Genomic DNA, 18715 nt, shown 5'->3' on the forward strand with positions numbered 1-18715 from the left:
TAACACCAGTTATCATATGTCCATCAAGACGACTCCTTTCGTGGCACTCTATGGTTATGAAGCACCTAGCTTCATGGATTTAGTTTTGGGGCAGTAGAGTGCCCAAAGCCAAAAACTTATTACAAGATAGTCAGGACATCCTGAAAATGCTCAAAGAGAATATACAACAGGCCCAGAATCAACAAAAATTGTATGCTGATCAGCACCGAATAGAGCGTAGCTTCGAGGTAGGGGATATGGTTTACTTGAGGCTACAACCATATAGACAGTCATCGCTCAAGAAGAGCGCAGCTGAAAAGTTGAAACCTAGATTTTATGGTCCCTACAGGGTGATTCGCAAAGTGGGAAAAGTCGCCTATGAGCTTGAGCTTCCAGAGGGCAATCGAGTGCACAATGTGTTTCATGTGTCTAGGCTTAAGAAAGCCATTGGTCAAAATGTAGTGCCTTCTGCAAATTTACCCCCTTTGGATGAGGAGGGAAGCTTGTGTTAGTACCCGAGGCTATTCTGGACACCAGAGAGAGGAAGCTTAGAAACAGGATAGTGAAGGAGTATTTGGTCAGATGGAGAGACCTGCTGGAGGAAGATTCTACATGGGAGAGTGAGCAAGTTATTCAGCAGGCTGGACTGAGATTGCTTGAGGACAAGCAATTTCAAGGGGGGCGGACTCTAATGTCCCCATTTTAGGATGTGTGCGTTAGCCTTGTTCTACATGGTCCCGAGGGCTAACGAAGGGTTTAATGGGATCCTAGAGTGTTTTGGCCTAGTCATTTCCAATTTGGGCCAAAACGAAGTTGATTTACTCAGTTTCAGGCATACTTACTATTATTAGTAAGTCGGCAAGACACAGTGCAGGTCAATTTTGGTGATTGGATTTGATACTCCTCGGTGAGAGCTTTCCGATGAGCTATCACTCGCATTATTCGGAGTCCGATTGCTAATACATTTTAATGCCTGAAGTTTTATTAAAGTAACGTCTAATTTAATTGTAAAATATTAAAGTGTTTATTTTATGGGGATGTGTACCCAAGAGAGACATAAGGGGTATTTTAATATATGTTTTATATACTACACATCTTTTATCCCACATTGCCCATATGAGTTGAGCGGACCCTTGAAAATGGAATAAAAGGAAGCATTTGTGGCTTCATTAGCGAGGTTGAATATGAGAAGAAATTGGTGTGTGAGTTGCAGCTCCGTTCTTGGCATTTGAGGACGTCTATCCTCTCTTGTAACATTCTAGACGTCATTCCCTTGGGGTTTGGCCTTTGGAATTCTTTGTTATTGGCTTCATTATCAGGCAATTTAGTTGCATTTCCAGCTACAGGCAGATTTGGTATTTTGCTCATATCTTCTTCACTACTTTTCCGACGCTTATGCCGCTTTGAGGGAATGATATTACGAAGGTAGTGGACTGATTGAAGGACAAAGCACTGTAGCAGCAAGTTCGAAAGCATGGGCTGGAGTATTATGTCAATACTGCTGAAGTAATTAGTGAGTTGATAAATCTGCCATGTATTTGGTTTTATGAATTCTGAAAATAACATTTTATTAGCAGTAGTTCATTTCCACTTTGCATATTATTGTAGCTTCTTTCTTGTTTATGTTGTATGATACCAATTCCATGCACAAAACACAACAAACAAATAAACGTTTGATTTCCGGAGTTATAAGGGGTTTAAAACATTAAACGGAGAAATAAGAGGTTGAATGCAAACTGTTTGACAAAATTCCTTTCAGCAAATTGGTTTAGTTTTTTGGGACATCCAAGGGTGCCCAGTACAAATTTCTAAACCCTTCATAAATAATATTCATTATTCTTCATGTGCCTTCACAATCCACAATACTTTTTATATGTCCCAGCTTAACACTTGTGCACTGTAAATTATATACTCCTGTCATTGTGACTACTATTTCTGCAATAGATCCTCTTCTTCAGTTCTGTGATCCCTCCCTCATGCCCTTTTCGTGGCTGTATCTTCTCCCCATACTCGATGAATGTTCTGGACTACTACGCTGGTTTCTCTCCAGCTTTTTAAACTATCTGTGATGAATATCCCTCCTCCCAGGTTGATTTATTTCTTCCCATAGTAGTTCCCGAGTCTCCTATCTCTCCCCTTATTAAACATTGCATCTCCTTGGATGACTATGATCATTGGTTGTGTGCGGTTTGTGTCAAAATCTCCCTGTAAGATATCACTCATCTATGCTGTGTATCCAGTTGCGTATATTCCCCTCCTGTAGATGTCTTGGTCTGCAATAATTCCCCCTTCACTGTAGAGTATTACTGTAAGGACTCTATCTTATTATTAAATCATCGATGAAGGCAATCAGGTTTCTCTTGTGTTCACACTGACTTCTGATATGTGTTACTTCTCTGTTTTCTTTATTCTCATTTGATGTTCAATAGTTTTATCTGCATCCAAAATCAAGTTACAATTCTTTCTCATGGACTCCATTTCAAGTAACCGCTCTTGCTGAATATCTGCCCGAACTTGTAAACTCTGTAATGCTGTTCTAATAATAAGAATTCATAATGGATAAAATAGCCATATGGAAAAAAAAATCTATGACTGTTTTATAACTCTGCTTGGTTGATAATCCTTATAAAAATATCCACATGTTCTCCCTTGGTTAATATCTCTGTCCCCCCTCCCTCCATCTTCCCTATACTCTTATATATATTCTTGAACTATGTCTAATTGATGAGACACAACTCTTAATATAATTTCATAATTAAATTTAGTTATATTTAACATATGAATTCTATTGTTAGATTATATTATTATTATATTAATAATAATAAATTTATTATTATTAACATTTTTATCTATAAATCATTTGTCTATTTATATTATATTATAGTAATATATTATAATATTCAAGACTTATATTGTATTACTATTTTCCCTATTTAATATTATTTTATATCTTATTATTTTATTATTATCTCAATAAGAAGTCATTTTTAAGCTTTATTATATTGTTTATTAAATTTCATTGTATGAATGCAGGGGACATGACAGATTCGTCAAGTGGGACCAATGCATGTATGGAGTCACCCAACTATGATTTTAGTGATTTGGGTGTTACGGCAGAGTTGGCAAAGTCAGCAGAGATTGGTTTAAGCTCTGGCATTATCAATTCACAACATGTGCAAGGTCAGGTGACAGCAGTGGATGTTCAGTCAGTAGTCGTGGATATGGATAGTATGGACACCCTCGATGATTCCTTTAAGAATGCTATGAGCAATAGTAGGTCCGATATTCCATGGCAGATGTTACTTGTTGACTCCGAGGGGTTTTTGGATGGGTCCAAGAATCAAGATTTATAGGGACTTTTTGTTGATGGAAGAGTAGAGTCATGCAAGGAGTTCGATATAGCGAAAGCTTCCACTTCTTCGGAGGAGGTGTTGGTAGAGGTGCCGAGTAGTTGTACCTTGATCATTGATGTATGCAAAGATGGCAACAAACATCATGATAGCAATCTTGAGGTGAGCAGTTTAGATAGTCTCCTATCATAGTGTACTTAGCGAGGTAAAGGGCTTCCATAAGAGTCAAGGATTACAGAGGCATCAAGTAACTAATCAGTTAAAGGTGTGTGAGTGATATCTCTTCAGCTTTTGAGCATTATGATGTTATTCGTCAAATGTTGGCGACATCTAGTTGGGGTGCTCCTATAATAGATGACCATGGTGATAGTTGTCTTTCCCTAGCAGAGGTTCATGTGCTCCAAGAGGCTGCCAAGATCTTGAAACATAATTATTCACAGTTAGTTGCTGACAAGGATTACCATCTGGAGTGGGGGAGCACCTGTTATGAGACATTGTTAGAGAAAGAGGAGGAGGAGGCTGAGCTCACCCAGGAGCTTGAGGAGACTGTGGACTCTCTTCAGTGCACTCAGATGGATCTCTAGAAGTTACAATCACATTGGAGTAGGTTACTGTGGAGTTGGAGAAGGTATAGTCAACAACAGCCCCAAACCCAATTCAACTACATATTGAGGTGGTTGGTGGTGAGTTTGCTTCCACAGTTGGGGATGAGGGATGTAATGATGTGGTAGTCACATCCATCCAGGATATGTGTGTAGTGGATTCTTCAGAGGGTTGTGTGTTTGTTCTTGACACTACTCCCTCCCTTTTGGACTTGGGCAAGACATCACTTGATGTGGGGATGTGCTCTCATGGTGATTTGTTTGCTTCTGCTGGGAGAAAATTTGTTGTTTCATCTCCTACAGCTGATAGCTTTGGACAGAAGGCAGTGCCACGATTTCTGAGGGGTCACTTGTGGATTGCAGGGGAGCAAGTTAATGCTTCCACGTATAATTTCTAATACATTGAGTCATTCATGGAGTATTTACTTGAGGGTTCAAAGTTACAGGAGGGTTCATACAGTGTCTAAGGGTACTCTCATCCGAGGCTCTCGTGATATACAAAGATTGCTGGGAAAGACTATAGAGACCTTGGCTACAATGCTTCCCCATAGGGATTTTATGGTCAATTTTGCTAAGAGGGTTGCCCAGGATCCTCGTCGACCAGTAGTTCAAAGTCAAAGATTGGAGCCATCTCCTGATCTCTGATTTGGTGGTGATGAGCCACTGACACAAATTGGAGCATTTTACCGACATTACACAATGACAAGTGCTTGTTATTTCATTTTGACCCACAGGTTGATTTAATTTCACACAGGTGTGGGAGTACTCATCATTTCACTTTTGACCCACAGGTTGATTTGATTTCACCCAAGTGGTTGGCTCCAATTCCGTACCATCTGTTAGGGGATGTGTTAGCACCATCATTTGCGGATGGGATCAGTAGCTGCAAGTTCGATCACTTGCAGTATCAACACACCCAGGACAATTTAGCAGAGTTTGGAGTTGGTGGTGGTGTATCAAGTACCTATGGTTGTTACTATCTTCTCAATGTATTTGGGTATGAGTGTCAATTAGATGGGAACTTGGGTGCTGATAGAGTTGGTGTTTCAAATGGGTTAAGTTCTGATGAGTTGTTACCTCCGTTAGCACCTACAGCCAATTTTTAGAAGACTGTGTTATTCATATCTGTTATTTGGATGTTGATGCTACAGGAGGCAGTTGTGTTTGACAAAGATATTGCACAATTTCACCCTTGGGATCTAGGTGGACTCTAGTGTACATTTTTTCTCTAAGATTTCTTGGGGACAAGCAATGTTAGGGAGGAGGGACTATAATGTCCCCATTTTTAGCAAGTTGTTGTAGTTGGCTTGGTTAGTTCATGATCGTGACCCTAATGAGCTAACAGTGGGATTTGAGGGTCTTAGTTGTGGAGTTATTGGGCTTTCGCATGCCCTATGGTAAGTGTTGGCTCCAATTTGAGGGACTTACTACTTATAGTGAGTCAACAGTTGGTTCTGATGAGCTCAATTGAGTTAGAAGAGTTGAGTGATGCTCTTAAATTTTATTTCTCGCTTCTGGTTTGGGCTCCAAGAATCTTGGATAGAGCATCTCTTTATAGTAACTCACCCTATCAACTTCATTCAATGTTGTCAAATATTGATTTTGATGCTTCTTCAGTCATTTTTGCAAGATGGGTAAATTATTATTAATATTCAACTAAATATGTTGAGGTTGTTATTTTTGTTGGTATTGTATGTTGGTCGCCTTAGCGTCATAGTTCGTTGGAACTAAGTTGAAAAGTTTTAAATCTTGTGTAGAAGGAGCAATGACCTCGTGTGTCAAAATATCATGATATGTCGAAAAGGTCATTTTCAAAGCCGAAGGCAGTTAATAAATTATATTATTCAAATATTTGCCCGAGTATAAAGCAAAGAGGATTTACGTGAAAATTGTACACACTTCATTTAATGTTGTAAAAATGACTTCCTTATGAAGATTGATCATTCTTTGCCATTTTATTTTATTACATTTTGTGATTTGCTGAGGATTTCAACATTGGTTTCTTGTGAGGACTGATTCCTCCATCTGCTGTTGCACTTGGAGCCATTGAAATATATGGTGAATTATGCTTTGATATCAGAGGTTTAATTCATTGATAAGGATTGGAAATTTGGTGTTGTTGTCTACCAAATTGTCCATTAATCTGGTCCTATTCAATCAGGGTTTTAGACACCACAGTTTAGCCTTCATTTGTTTCAATTTGTTTTTACTTTGAGGGCAGTTGATAGCTGCAATCAGGCATTACTGTTCTCCAATTACATTCCCACTCTGTGCAGCCAGTTTGAGGGAATTATCACGGGTTATCGTGAGTCGTTATGGAGCTATGCCTGCTTGTTTTGGAGTTGCACTTGGGTGTTATTTATGTGCATATTATAACATTGCTAGGGTGGCTAGTTTTGAGAGGTAGCGTGGGAGTCAGCCACAGCAGCAATCCATACTGGGAAGCAACGGTTTGTTTCTGCTAAGCAGTGTTTGCATAGGGCTGCTACAGAAAGGCTTAGTGTGGAGTTTGGTGAGGTCTGATTACAATATGCATTGGATGCCAATAGTAATCCAGTTTCCTTATTTAATTACTTTGCATAAGTATTGACTGTAATAATTTGCAGTTATAATTGAAAATCAATAAATTTATCCTGGCTTTGTTAGTAGTTCTTTACCGGCTATTTGTTAGAGCATTCTTATATTCGGAAAACACTAAAAAATACATATTTCTCAAAAACAAAAAAATTGCAAGAACAATCGAAACTCTTCAGCATAATTTTACAGTGAGTTAGCAGGGCTCTTTATAGTGGTATTAGAGCTTGCATGATAAGTGTTTGATAAAATGACAAACCACTAGAATTGAAGGTAGAACCGGTCAAGGTTCTTTACAAAATCACTTGAATGGTAGTTTCGTGGGAAGTTTTTGTTGTATAGTCATAAAGCTCAGCTAGTTTTCTAGGATCCTTCATCATACAATAAGAACGAGTGGGCACAATATGATGCTAACATAGTGGGTGGATAAATGGAATGCAATAGCTTGTATGCCAAAGGAGAGTTCAGCATTTTGTGTGACCTACTAAGGATACATTTAATGAATATGAAATGAAACAAAAAGGGCTAGAACTTTCGGGTACTAAAGGAGGATATTCTAGAGTAGTCATGGCTCTACCGATGGAAGATCGTATGGTGACAATCACAATCTCTTCCAAAGTTAAGGTGCTTGACCCTAATAGTATTTGGCCTATTCTGATTGTGCTCAATATTGTAATTCTAAGCTAGCCACTAAAGGGGATAAATGTTGAATGAAAATTTTTGATCAAACGACATCAATTTGATAATAGACATGATGAATTTTGGTTTCAAAAGATATGAGCCAAGGGTTAGTTTTCCTTCCCACATTTCCTTAGCAGCCAAAGAAGAATGGTGGAAGTCCCAGGGCACTATAATTGTTGAGGTGCTTGCAGCTAGTTTAGAATGGTTTCTTACCATTACTATCTTTTTGTTGAGTTAAGAAGTGTAGTATTGTGGGGATGTTTTTGGGAAGGTGTTTTGACCTAATTTTGCAAGTAGATGTTCCCCCCTTGTGAATAGCGATTGCCGATTGTTGAGCTGATACATCATAGTTTGTGAGGAAATTTTAAGCCAAATGACTGTGATTTGGATGTATGCTCTTGAATTTGGATCGTAGGATGGCACGTGAACCTATCGCTAAGGGCGTGTACTCTCATGTTGTCATTTGAGTTAGTTATGCAATGTAAACTTGGGACCTGTCCTAAGTATTTAGTTATTCATATATTTAATGTTTGTTACCAATCCAACTTGTGGCTTGATAGTTTATTTAATATTTCAGTGTTTACTTAATGTAATCTGCTAGGTCAGCCTGTGGCTTGGTTTGGTATATGTAGGTGGGCCTTGTGGAGTCGAGTCATTATTCACCATGGAGAAGATGGAGTAGCTGAGAGGAGTGAAGTTGAGATGGAGTAGCTGAGAGGAGTGAAGTTGAGCAGAGCTAGTACCTAAGTGTGGGCTTGGGAAACAAGAAGGTTGTTTGGTGGCTTGCGAGCACAAGTTTAGATTCTTCTTGGAGTTTTATACCAAATTGTGGCTATGGGCTAGCTAGTGGTTGGATCTTGCAAGGTCTTGCAGAACTATTATTGTAATCGCTGATGTATTTGGCCGTAACCCAGAAGGTCTTATAGTCAGGTATGTTGGATGTAAATCTTATGATTCTATTGAGAGATTTAACATTGTTTTGGATCTAAATCTCAATGTTGTGTATATTCCGTTGTGTGGTTATTTGTTGGGGGCTTGGACATCTCCTTTGGGGATTCTCCTGCCTTGCACTGTGTCAAGTGTTATTAGAGCAAAGGTTGGATCTAGTAGGAGATTTGTTGCTTTAGGTCTGCAAAGATGTTAGAACATGCCTATGAGAAGATTGGACCTTGGGATGATTGCAGATCTTTGTGATGTGGTGGAGACAAAGATAACTGAGGCGTTTGCTCGGGTGGATGTTGCTTTGTCTAAACAAGTTGAAGATAAGGAGAAGAAATTTGTATGCTGCTGAACTTGGGGTTTACTGATTAGAAAGAGAGTGGTATGGCAAGTTAAGAAGACTATTCAAAGCAGAAGAGATTTTGCGATCGAGGAAGGAGTAAAGGATTACTTCACCAAAGATGAAGAGGTATGTGTGGTTGGTTTTGTTGATCAGTTTGTGGAGTATGATATGAAACTTACAGAGCAACTTGTGGTTGTCGCTGAGATACCTGAGCTTATCAGAGAAGTTCATAACCTTATTGAGCCTAGAAAGGAGATTTGTTTTCATGATCAGATTGAATTTGACATGGAAATTACAGAGCACCTTGTCGTGGATAATCAGGTTGTTGTGGGTGATGAGTTGCATGTTGTAGAGCATCTTCTTGTGAATAATGAGATTGTTGATTATGAGGATTTACATATGGATGAGAATTTGTATATGGTTGTTGATATGGATGTGAATGCATATGTTGCTGCTGAGATGATTGAGGATGTACCAAGTACTGTTGATATGATTGATTTGGATTTCCATATTGTTGTTGATGAAGATATTGTTTTGGATTCACATGTCACTATTTATATGGTTAGAGATTCTACTGTTAGTGTAGATGTTGCTACTGATATGAAGTTGGATGTTGCTAGTATGGATTCACTAGTTGTTAATGTCATTGAGAAACTACATGATACTGTTGATTTGGATCTATATGTTCCTGATGTGGATCCGCATGTGGTCGACATGATTAAGGATTTACATGTTGCTCTTATTGTGGATTTGAGCTTACATGTTGATTTGATTTTGAAGTTACATGATGTTGCTGACATGGATTTATTGTTTGAGAATGTTACTATTGTTGGTTGTGATCAGCTGTCAGAATTGTTGTTGAAGCATTATGTGAGGATGTTGATTGAGTTGTTGAGATTGTTTTGATTTTGATGTTTGAATGGATGAAGCAAGGATTATTGATGTGTAGATTGATTCTCTTATCCTTGATGGATTGGAAGCATTTGGTGAAAATGAAGTGGTTGCAAAAATTTCTTTGGCATCAAAGTATGGGGCATACTTTTCAATCTACTTGGGGGGCATACTTTTCAATCTCTTTCTTCCTTAGATATTACATTTGATATTATGACATATCAAATTTATGATCATATATTTATAATTATCATAAATTATTGTTACTTGATAATATCGTATTATTATTTCCTTCAACATTATTATATTTATCTAACAAACATATTATTATTATGCTAAAAATGTATTATTTTATATTGTTACTTATATTATAACTATTTTATGTCACTATCATGATTAGGGGACATGACAATCCACCCTTCCTCAAATTGCTTGTCCTCAACCAATGATCATTTACACCTAAGTTCTTATAATGTCAACATATATGGCATACTGGGATGCAAGAATCCATCAACTATGGATGGAGTTTATATATTAATGCATGAAAACAAGAAATGTGCATAGAGTAAATACATAAGTGCTTGCAGACACGAAGCATACACGAAAAAGACACATAAATGCATGAAAACTCAAAGAAGACCAGTAAATGCATAGAGACACGAAGCATACACAATGTATACACATACTGCAAATATCATCCCATAATCTAATAAGATTATACTAAGAAAATTATGATTTGTCATTGTTCTTTTATCCAAAATCCTACACCAAAGAATACAAGTTAGTACACGTGAGTATACTTTCAAAAGAGACTAATAGTCTTAATTAGGAAAATTTGGGGTTAAGAGAAAATGATTATATATATATATATTAGAAAAATCAAAGTTAGATATAATCATTTCTTTATCAATAAAGGTATCTCTTCTTATTTATTGCTCATAAGCTCACTATGTATGTGTAGGCTAGGTCATGCGGGGATCAGACAAGGAGACCTCTTTAAAGCTTGGGTAGAACCTTGATCTTTTTGCCAAGGCTTCTCTGATTTTTCAATGGGTGCTTTCCATCCCTCATCATACCTAGGTGCTAAAACATACCAATGTATAGGAGGGGTCATCCAAGGATTAGACAAGGAGACCTCATTAAAGCTTAGGTAGAACCTTGATCCATTTGCCAAGGCTTCTCTGATCTTTCGATGGGTGCTTTCCATCCCTCACCATGCCTAGGTGCTATACCATACTAAAGTACTCAAACATTGTAGTGGGGTCCCATAGCTCGATAAGCCTAAACCCAAGAGTGGAATACATACCCCTCTTGCATTAGTGATCAGCCCTACCCTCTTACCTACCTAGTCCTTTCTCCATCATCATTGAAGTCCAATTTATCTTTTATCATTTGTATCTTAAACATTATTTATATTTAATAAATCAACAAATATTTAAATTAGTTTAATGCACCCTATGTTCATTAGATAGTTTCATTATGTCTTTGCCTCACATTAACAAATTTATATTCCCCTTCTATATTATTTTTCTTTAATTTAAAACATATAAAATTTACTTTATCTTACCTTTATTTACCTCGTTTGGTAGTGATTAACTTCCTCCTTATCAATGAGAGGTGGTCTTCAAGAGGTACAAACAATATATCTTTCTTCTTCTTTGTTTTTTCATATCCTTTAATGTATTTTCATACCAAATAGTATAATTCCTTACTAATGGCAAGAGTATACCAGAACAATTATTGATATCCTTTGGACACTATGAACATTGATATAAATTGGATTGTTGAAGCTTGTCTCCTTGAGTTTGGACTTCGCACCCACCTAGTATGCTTGGATGTGTAATAAACCTTTATCACATTGTTCTTCCTTGTTACCATTATTAATAGCCAAATCATATCCACTTCTCATTTGCGTAATGTTGGTCCCAAATGTATCAAATAAGCAATAATTTTCCCACAAAAGCAATAACTAAAAGAATAAAAACTCCAATACATATTAAAAATATTGCATCAATAGCCCCGAGTCAATTGCGAACTCAACATAGAGGATCCTCATCACTCTGATAATATTACTCATTTGATTATTCCTCCGCAATGAATGTCTAAAGCACTATTAATCCCTTTAATTGCGTCAGATTCATTTTCACTGACTTTATATATTTTTACTATGAAAACATCAAAAGTCGTCCAACACGTTATGAGATCTCTGCGTATATGTTCCCTCTTATTCATTGACTACTGAAAGCTTAAATTAGTTTTTTTTTTAATATAATGTCTTAGCTACTGATTAGTAAAGCCACTGCCATTTTCTGTCATATTTGACTGGTCTACGCATTGTCATTACTCTATTTCCTTCGATGAGAATCTCTCAATAATTCCATAGATTGCCATACCAATTCCAAAGGTGTTCGGTGACTTTACTATGATTATGTTCCTCATTCCAAATCTGTGCTCTCTTTATCTTTTTGTTAATCGATTCTCCTTCGATATTTATTTCTTTCAAAACGTATTATAATAATATCTCAATGCATTTAATATATTTTGTTGAGTAATATTTGTGTTCTTCAATCCTATAGCACCTTTTACACAAGCATCATGGGTAATGTTTTATATTTGCATTCACCATCAGCATTCAATCTACCATGTTTTAACTTCATCATTTGTTGCACACGCAATATCATAGTGGGTCGGCACCATTTATCTTCTCTTATTTTACTGTTGCTTTCTTCTATGTTTTTCCTTATCTTGAAAATTTTTCCAGAGGATGCCAGAATTATACTCTGATACTACTGTAATGTCCCTGGCCGGATAGACTTAATTTATTTTGATTTCTTCCAACTAAATCCTTTTTAGACTATCTTTTTATATATCCCTCTTTCTGATCTTGTAATATTTAATATTTTCTTTGATAAAAATTTGATGATCCCCACCTTTGTGTTCGTATTCTTTTATATATTTTATTGTGAGAATTTATGTTTCCCTTCAAATTAGTTTTATTATGTTTATCATTGTTAATATTACTATTAATACTTTAATATTAAAATATTATTATATATGTGAATCATATTATATATGGTTCATTTCTATATTTAAATATTTCTATTATAATGTAATATTAAATACGATAACAATTTGTATATTGCTTATTTATTTATATTTTCATATGTCTCTTTCTTCCTCACATATTACTATTGAGACAAAAATTTGTTTAAGTTTAACAATCTTTCCTAATATGGGATTCATTTCTGCATATAGGGAATGCATAACTAGAAACGAAACATCCAGTTCTAGGCCGGTTCGTATTGGATAATCACTGATATCTCTAGAAAACTAACTTGAACTTATGGGAAAAGGGATAGAAATTAGTGAAATAAATCTAAGATCTCAAACTCTCAACTAGATAACCAGGTGACACACCGAAATATGGATACTAAAATACATGAACAGCTTTACTTTGGAATATTTTCTCCATGACTTAACGCTTTTACTTTGTAAAGATTTGCATAAATATTTCAAAATAAGTTTTTTTGAAATAAAAGCTAAGCAAACGATAATATCTCACTTAACAGTCCTAAAAAATGACACACAATATAACTTGCAAACAAACTTAGACTCCTGCAATTTGGTAGGGGTAAAGAGAGAAAACTAAGGAGTCCTGAAACTCACAAATTTATCTTATCAATCAGACTTTTACACAAAAACTACAGAGAAAAGAAAAGGCTTGAGAACAATTCAAAAGAAAATGCTCTAATTCATATATCTTCTCAGAAAATTGAGTTACAAAAGACACAAAAATATCTTAATGACACTAGAAGAATGTCACAAAATCTCTTTATTGCATCATCAGAACTGCTCTCACAATCAAAGTTTCAAAAATTAAATGCAAATCCCTTAGGGTCGAATCCATAAATAATGCCTCTGGAAAAGGAGTCATAATCACTGAAAATGATGAATCACCTTTCAAACAGGTCCACTAAGTCATAAAGAGACTTATGACACACTAAAACTGCCCTCAAAAGACTCAAAATGGTCATAAAGACCCTCAAACTGCCAAGACAAGGTCAAAATTCGACCTACAATCCTAAAATGACTCAAAAAAATCTCCCTGATATTCTCTCCATGACTTTGAATGATAGTACTAAGTCTTTGAAACAATAATTCCTAAAGACTTAGTATTTTAAACACATGTTACTTAAATTTATGAATAAGTCTATCACCTCTATTTTTGCCTAAAGAATAGGAAAATACTAATAATTTATAACAATATCATTAATATTTTCCTTTTACAATAAAGATTTAAAAATAAATAAAGAGAAGGTTTATCAAAATGATTAATAAACCTATACATATCCCATAACATCTAAGTCCACATAAAAATTGGCAAATAAAATACCAACCTATAATCATCGGCTTGTAAAAAGTTTGAAAGAAGCGGACTTGAAAACTTATGGAAAAGAACAGAGGGATAAACTATATCATTTTCAAAACCCTAAAGTCTACTCATTTTGCATACGCATTTAGCTTTCAAGAGATTGAAGAACCCGCAGCTAGGGTTTGAACCCGCCATGAGAGCTTTCTAAAGTTGCTCCATTGTTAATGTGAGCTGGAATTTGACAAAGTCTTCAAGTTGCAACATTTTTATCTGCATCTAATTTTTGTTGTTTGACTGTCGTATATGAAGGTTAGTGTTGCTTGTTTTGTTTGATGGTAACTCATTTGCATTTTTATGTAAAACTTTTGTAGCCTTACTGCGTTTCTTTTTGGCTCATCCATTCACTTTGATCTTATGATTTTAGAGCAGCCATTGTATGCTAATGCTGATAACTGCCATAAGAATTTCGTTGGCTCGTCACTTGAAAGCCGTCATGATGAGCTTTCCTGCATATTTTGCTGAGGTAGCCATGTCTATTGGAGGGTAATATATCTGTTGGTTTCACTTGCTGAGCACAGTTTAATTGCTTGAGTGAAGCTTTGGAGCTTTCCTATAAAAAAAACGAGTTTCTTGAAGTCACCATCCCTAGTAAGCACATACCAAACGAATAGATGTCAACCAATTCATTATAATCTTCTTCATAAAGTTCTGGAGCCATGAACTCGGGAGATCGAATGACACTGTGAGCATGTTCTTGCCGCAGTAAAGTGGCCAATCCAAGATCCCCAATTTTAACCTCTCCATGGTTACCAGTAACAAATATATTATCACATTTTAAGTCTCTGTAAATAATAGGAGGATTATGACTGTGGAGATAAAATAGACCCGGCAAAATTTGTCTTGTCCAACCCTTGACAACCTCCATATCAACATGTTTATGTTTCTTCCGATGTTGTCTCAAACTGCCTGATGTGAAAATCTTTTTTATGATATTCACAGTCTTGTTTTTGTCATCTACCCATGAATTGTAGAATTTGATAATATTATTATGTTTTACAGTCTTCAACAAATGTACTTCTGAATAAAATCTCTCAAGATCATCTGGATTCTGCAGAAGTTCATCAATCCTCACTTCAATGAAGTTGCCATGAGAACTTTTGATGAGTTTTTTCCTGAAGCCGACTTGAGAATTTGCTATTTGCTTCATTGAAAATGTATGAAAGTTAGAATTGATTCTTTCTTCATAGCTGAATGTGGTTATTTCTCTTAATCTTTTCCCACGTGGATGTTTGATCCTGAAAGTATTGTTGTAGCTTTTCTTTTTTGCTAGGCATATATAAATCTTTAGTTGTTTTGCCGTTATCATGACAAGAGTCCATATTGTTGCATTTCTTCTTAGTTTCTTATTGATACTATCCAAGCACATTTGTTTTTATAATTATCTTCACAGGATTATACTCGTAAAATATAGGTGAAGCTGGGCATACTTGCAAAATATAGGATTATACCAGTAGTGGCTGCATGCAATTCATATCTCAAAACATCAACAAACCATGTTTAATCAGTTCAAAGTTTGGATATCTTTGAACCAGTAAAGTAGTTATCAGCTACAATTACTTTGTTGCTACAAATGAATTTTTTTGTAGACATTATCACATCTGCAACCACATTAACCAGCTTCTTAATTTGTAAAGCACTCTATATTTTCTGGAAACTTTGTGACTTAAATATGGGTTTTCATTTCCAATCTTGCACTTTCTCTACCTGTATTGTGAGTTGGAATTTGAAGCTAATCTATTATGAGGTAATTTTATTGATATTAATGTCATAATAGATTTTTATTGTTGCATTTAGAAAATCCAGAAACAATGAATTACCATTGGGAATGCATGCAATTTAATTGGAGTTCTTCTACTACTGTAGCTCTCTGCATTTCCTTGCAATGAATTATCACTGAGCTAGTTTTTGTATAATAACGTTGTAACTCCTGTAGCATTTAAATCTTGGAATTTGCTGCTGATTTCAATTTTCCTTTTGTCATTTCAACCTCCTTTAGCCACTACTGAAGAGCTCCCTATAGCTTTTCTTGCATTGTATTGCTTGGAGAGTTGTTTCTTATTCACTTATTCAGCATATGCACAAGCTTCATTTTGATGGAATATATGCAATCACAGCTAATAAAGAGTGTTTTATAAGGTTGGAGCTCGGGCTCGTGACACTCATAAACCACTTTCTGTGATTTGCAGCTATTCCTTATGAACCTAACATGCTTGTACTTAATTTAATGAAAGGTTTCATAACAAAAATAACACGTCTCTTTAACATTATATTTTTCTGATTTTTCTTCATTTGAGCACCGAATTTGTACTTTTACTATCTTTGATATGTATTCAAAATAGGGAAAGATAGTACATTTATAGGATAACCGGTTATACATATTTAGTCATTGCTTAGATCTTTCAAGATCTAATACCCCTCTTTTCCTTATGTAGGGAAATGAAAACTAGCGCTTGACGGATCAAGAGCTGAATCAGGAGCAACATCATGGATCACTTAACGAGTCAAAAGCTGAAAAGGCAACGACCGGTTATCTCTAACCCTACCTTCATATGTCTTGTTTTTCACGTTTTGAATATGTATGAAAGGTAGTAGAGTTAAACTCACAACTTGTGTGAGATGTTTCACTTCCAGCATTACAATTCATTTCATTCTTTTTGTAAAATATCAGTTGTCTATTCGAAAATGAATGATGAAAGGACATTTTTATTCCTTTGTAAATATAAAATGTAGTGTGTTTTTTTCAGCAAAATACAAATCTGAATTTTTTAGAACTGAATTTTAAAAAGTTAAAATTAACATTTTTGGCGACCTCTTGTTGATTGTCTGCCTACTAGACATTTGACTAGTTGCTTTATCTAATGGGCATGGAGTCTGAATTTATGCATCCTAGCACCCAGACCTGACATGACGCGACTTCTAAAGTTGTTGGTTGAGTTTTGAATGCATGTACGTGAGCTTAATAGGACTTAAGACTCTTATTAGGTTGACTAATATACATGGTCAAACTCAAGTAGTAGCTTTAAAAGCCAAAACCTTCATAATTTGACCATCTCAGTTATGTATGGATGAATGTGTGTATTTAAGTGAATGCATATGAGTAGTGGATATGTGGATATGCATGTATGTATGGTTGGCAGCAAGACTTGATTAGCTGCAACATTATGTATATGCGTATCCATGTGTGTACTAGGTATATGTAGGCATTTAAACACATATCTGATGCAAGCATAAGTGGGATGGGCGAGTTATGAAGCTTTACAATAGAAACCAGCAACTTGACCAACCTAAAACCTAAGGAAAACAGGAAACTAACCTAGGAAAGAAAACAAAAACTAACATGCACTTGGACAACACTTAGAAAAACTCAACTAAAATGCAGATGTACTTGTTGAAAATAGGAAAACTAACCTAACATATACAAGAGAGGACTGATATTTCATGTGTTGAAACATGGTTTGAGGTGAATCCCATTCACAAGGATTGGTAAAACATCTCCCTCCATTGTAGCCAGCTGAAATGTATTATGCTCCTTACATTCAGCAATCAGAAATGGACCAGCCCACACATGATCAAACTTATTATGATACCCTAGCTTGCTCTTCAAAACGCCCCACTTCAAAACTAGATCATCCTCCTTAAATGATCTTGCTGTTGCCTTTTTGTCAAAAGTACGCTTAGCTTGCAATTGATGGTATTCCATTGTTTGCAATGCTTTCCTTCTTTCTTCCTCCAATTCAATCAATTTCACATATCTCAGGCTTAGAGGATTGTCTTTTTCAAACAATAGTAATTGATCAACCAAAACTTAGTGGAAATAGGTAACCTTGCTTGTTTTCCATAGATTAGAACATAGGGAGAATTACCAAGAATCTCTTGGGGGTAATTCTATCCAGCCATAAGGCTGATCTCAGTTTTGCATGCCAATCCCGCCTATTCTCCTCCAATGATCTTTTGATAATTCGCAATAGATTCTTATTAGTACTTTCAGCTAAACCATTACCTTGAGGGTAATAATTTGATGAAGTGTTTAAGTACACACCATTTCTCAAAGCCCATTCAACTATTCTAGCCCCCACAAATGCTAAGGCATTATCAGAGATAATCGATTCAAGAACCCCAAACCGTGTGACCAATTCATCATAGAAACTTAGAACAGAAATTTCATTTGCTTCCTTCAGCACAATAGCCTCTGTCCAGCGAGTGAAGTAATCCGTAGCAGTTAGGATCCATTTATGACCAGTGCTGGAATGAGGATTTACAGGTCTCACAAAATCAATTCCCCATCTCATGAATGACTGTTCAACCAAAATGGGTTGCAAAGGCATAGCAGTCAACCTTTCTTTTCTTGCAAACAGCGCACATTGCTTGCATTTTCTTGCCCAAGCATGGGCATCTTTGAACAAATTAAGCTAGAAATACCTAGCTCGCATGATTTTATAAGCTGTTGTCTTAGGTGAAAAATGACCCCCTGCTTCATGAAACTGCTCTAAAAACTTGCTGGTCTGATTGTCATCAATACACCTAAGTAAAATGCCATTCATGTCTTTTCTAAACAAAACATCATTAATTAAGACATAGGGTATTGATTGTAACCTAAAATATCTTCGTTTGGCTCTGTCAAGCAGCAGAGGACACTCTCGAGTTTGTAAAAAATGAACCATTTCCTACAACCAGCTAGCTGGTCATACTTCTACAACATTTTCATCACTATTAAATAGTAAATCTTCATCAAAAACAGTTAAAACAACATCTGAACAGGCTGAATTTGCTCTCTTTTTAGCTGAAATTTCAAATGAGTAATCTGTCATATGCTCACACAGCCCTTTACCTCTCACCAGCTTAGTAATTTTGATGTCAACATTGTATTCCATCACTTTAGTTACCCACCCAGCACATTTTTCATTAACATCTTTACTAAGAAAGA

At 35.9% G+C, this 18715-nt stretch overlaps 2 protein-coding genes across 3 annotated transcripts in view; both read right to left on the bottom strand.

Annotated features, from left to right (window-relative positions):
* Nucleotides 1-18715, bottom strand: part of LOC149555759 (C2 and GRAM domain-containing protein At1g03370-like) — a 244972-nt gene that overhangs the window by 83680 nt on the left and 142577 nt on the right. The window lies entirely within an intron of this gene.
* Nucleotides 14342-14938, bottom strand: LOC149555760 (putative serine/threonine-protein kinase WNK7). Its single transcript, XM_089833698.1, has one exon. It carries the CDS (start codon nt 14936-14938, stop codon nt 14342-14344), a length of 597 nt encoding a protein of 198 aa, XP_089689824.1.

The sequence above is a fragment of the Cupressus sempervirens genome, chromosome 5 (assembly GCF_028749045.1).
Source record: "Cupressus sempervirens isolate cs-2001-9-10 chromosome 5, ASM2874904v1, whole genome shotgun sequence".
Taxonomy (NCBI): Eukaryota; Viridiplantae; Streptophyta; class Pinopsida; order Cupressales; family Cupressaceae; genus Cupressus; species Cupressus sempervirens.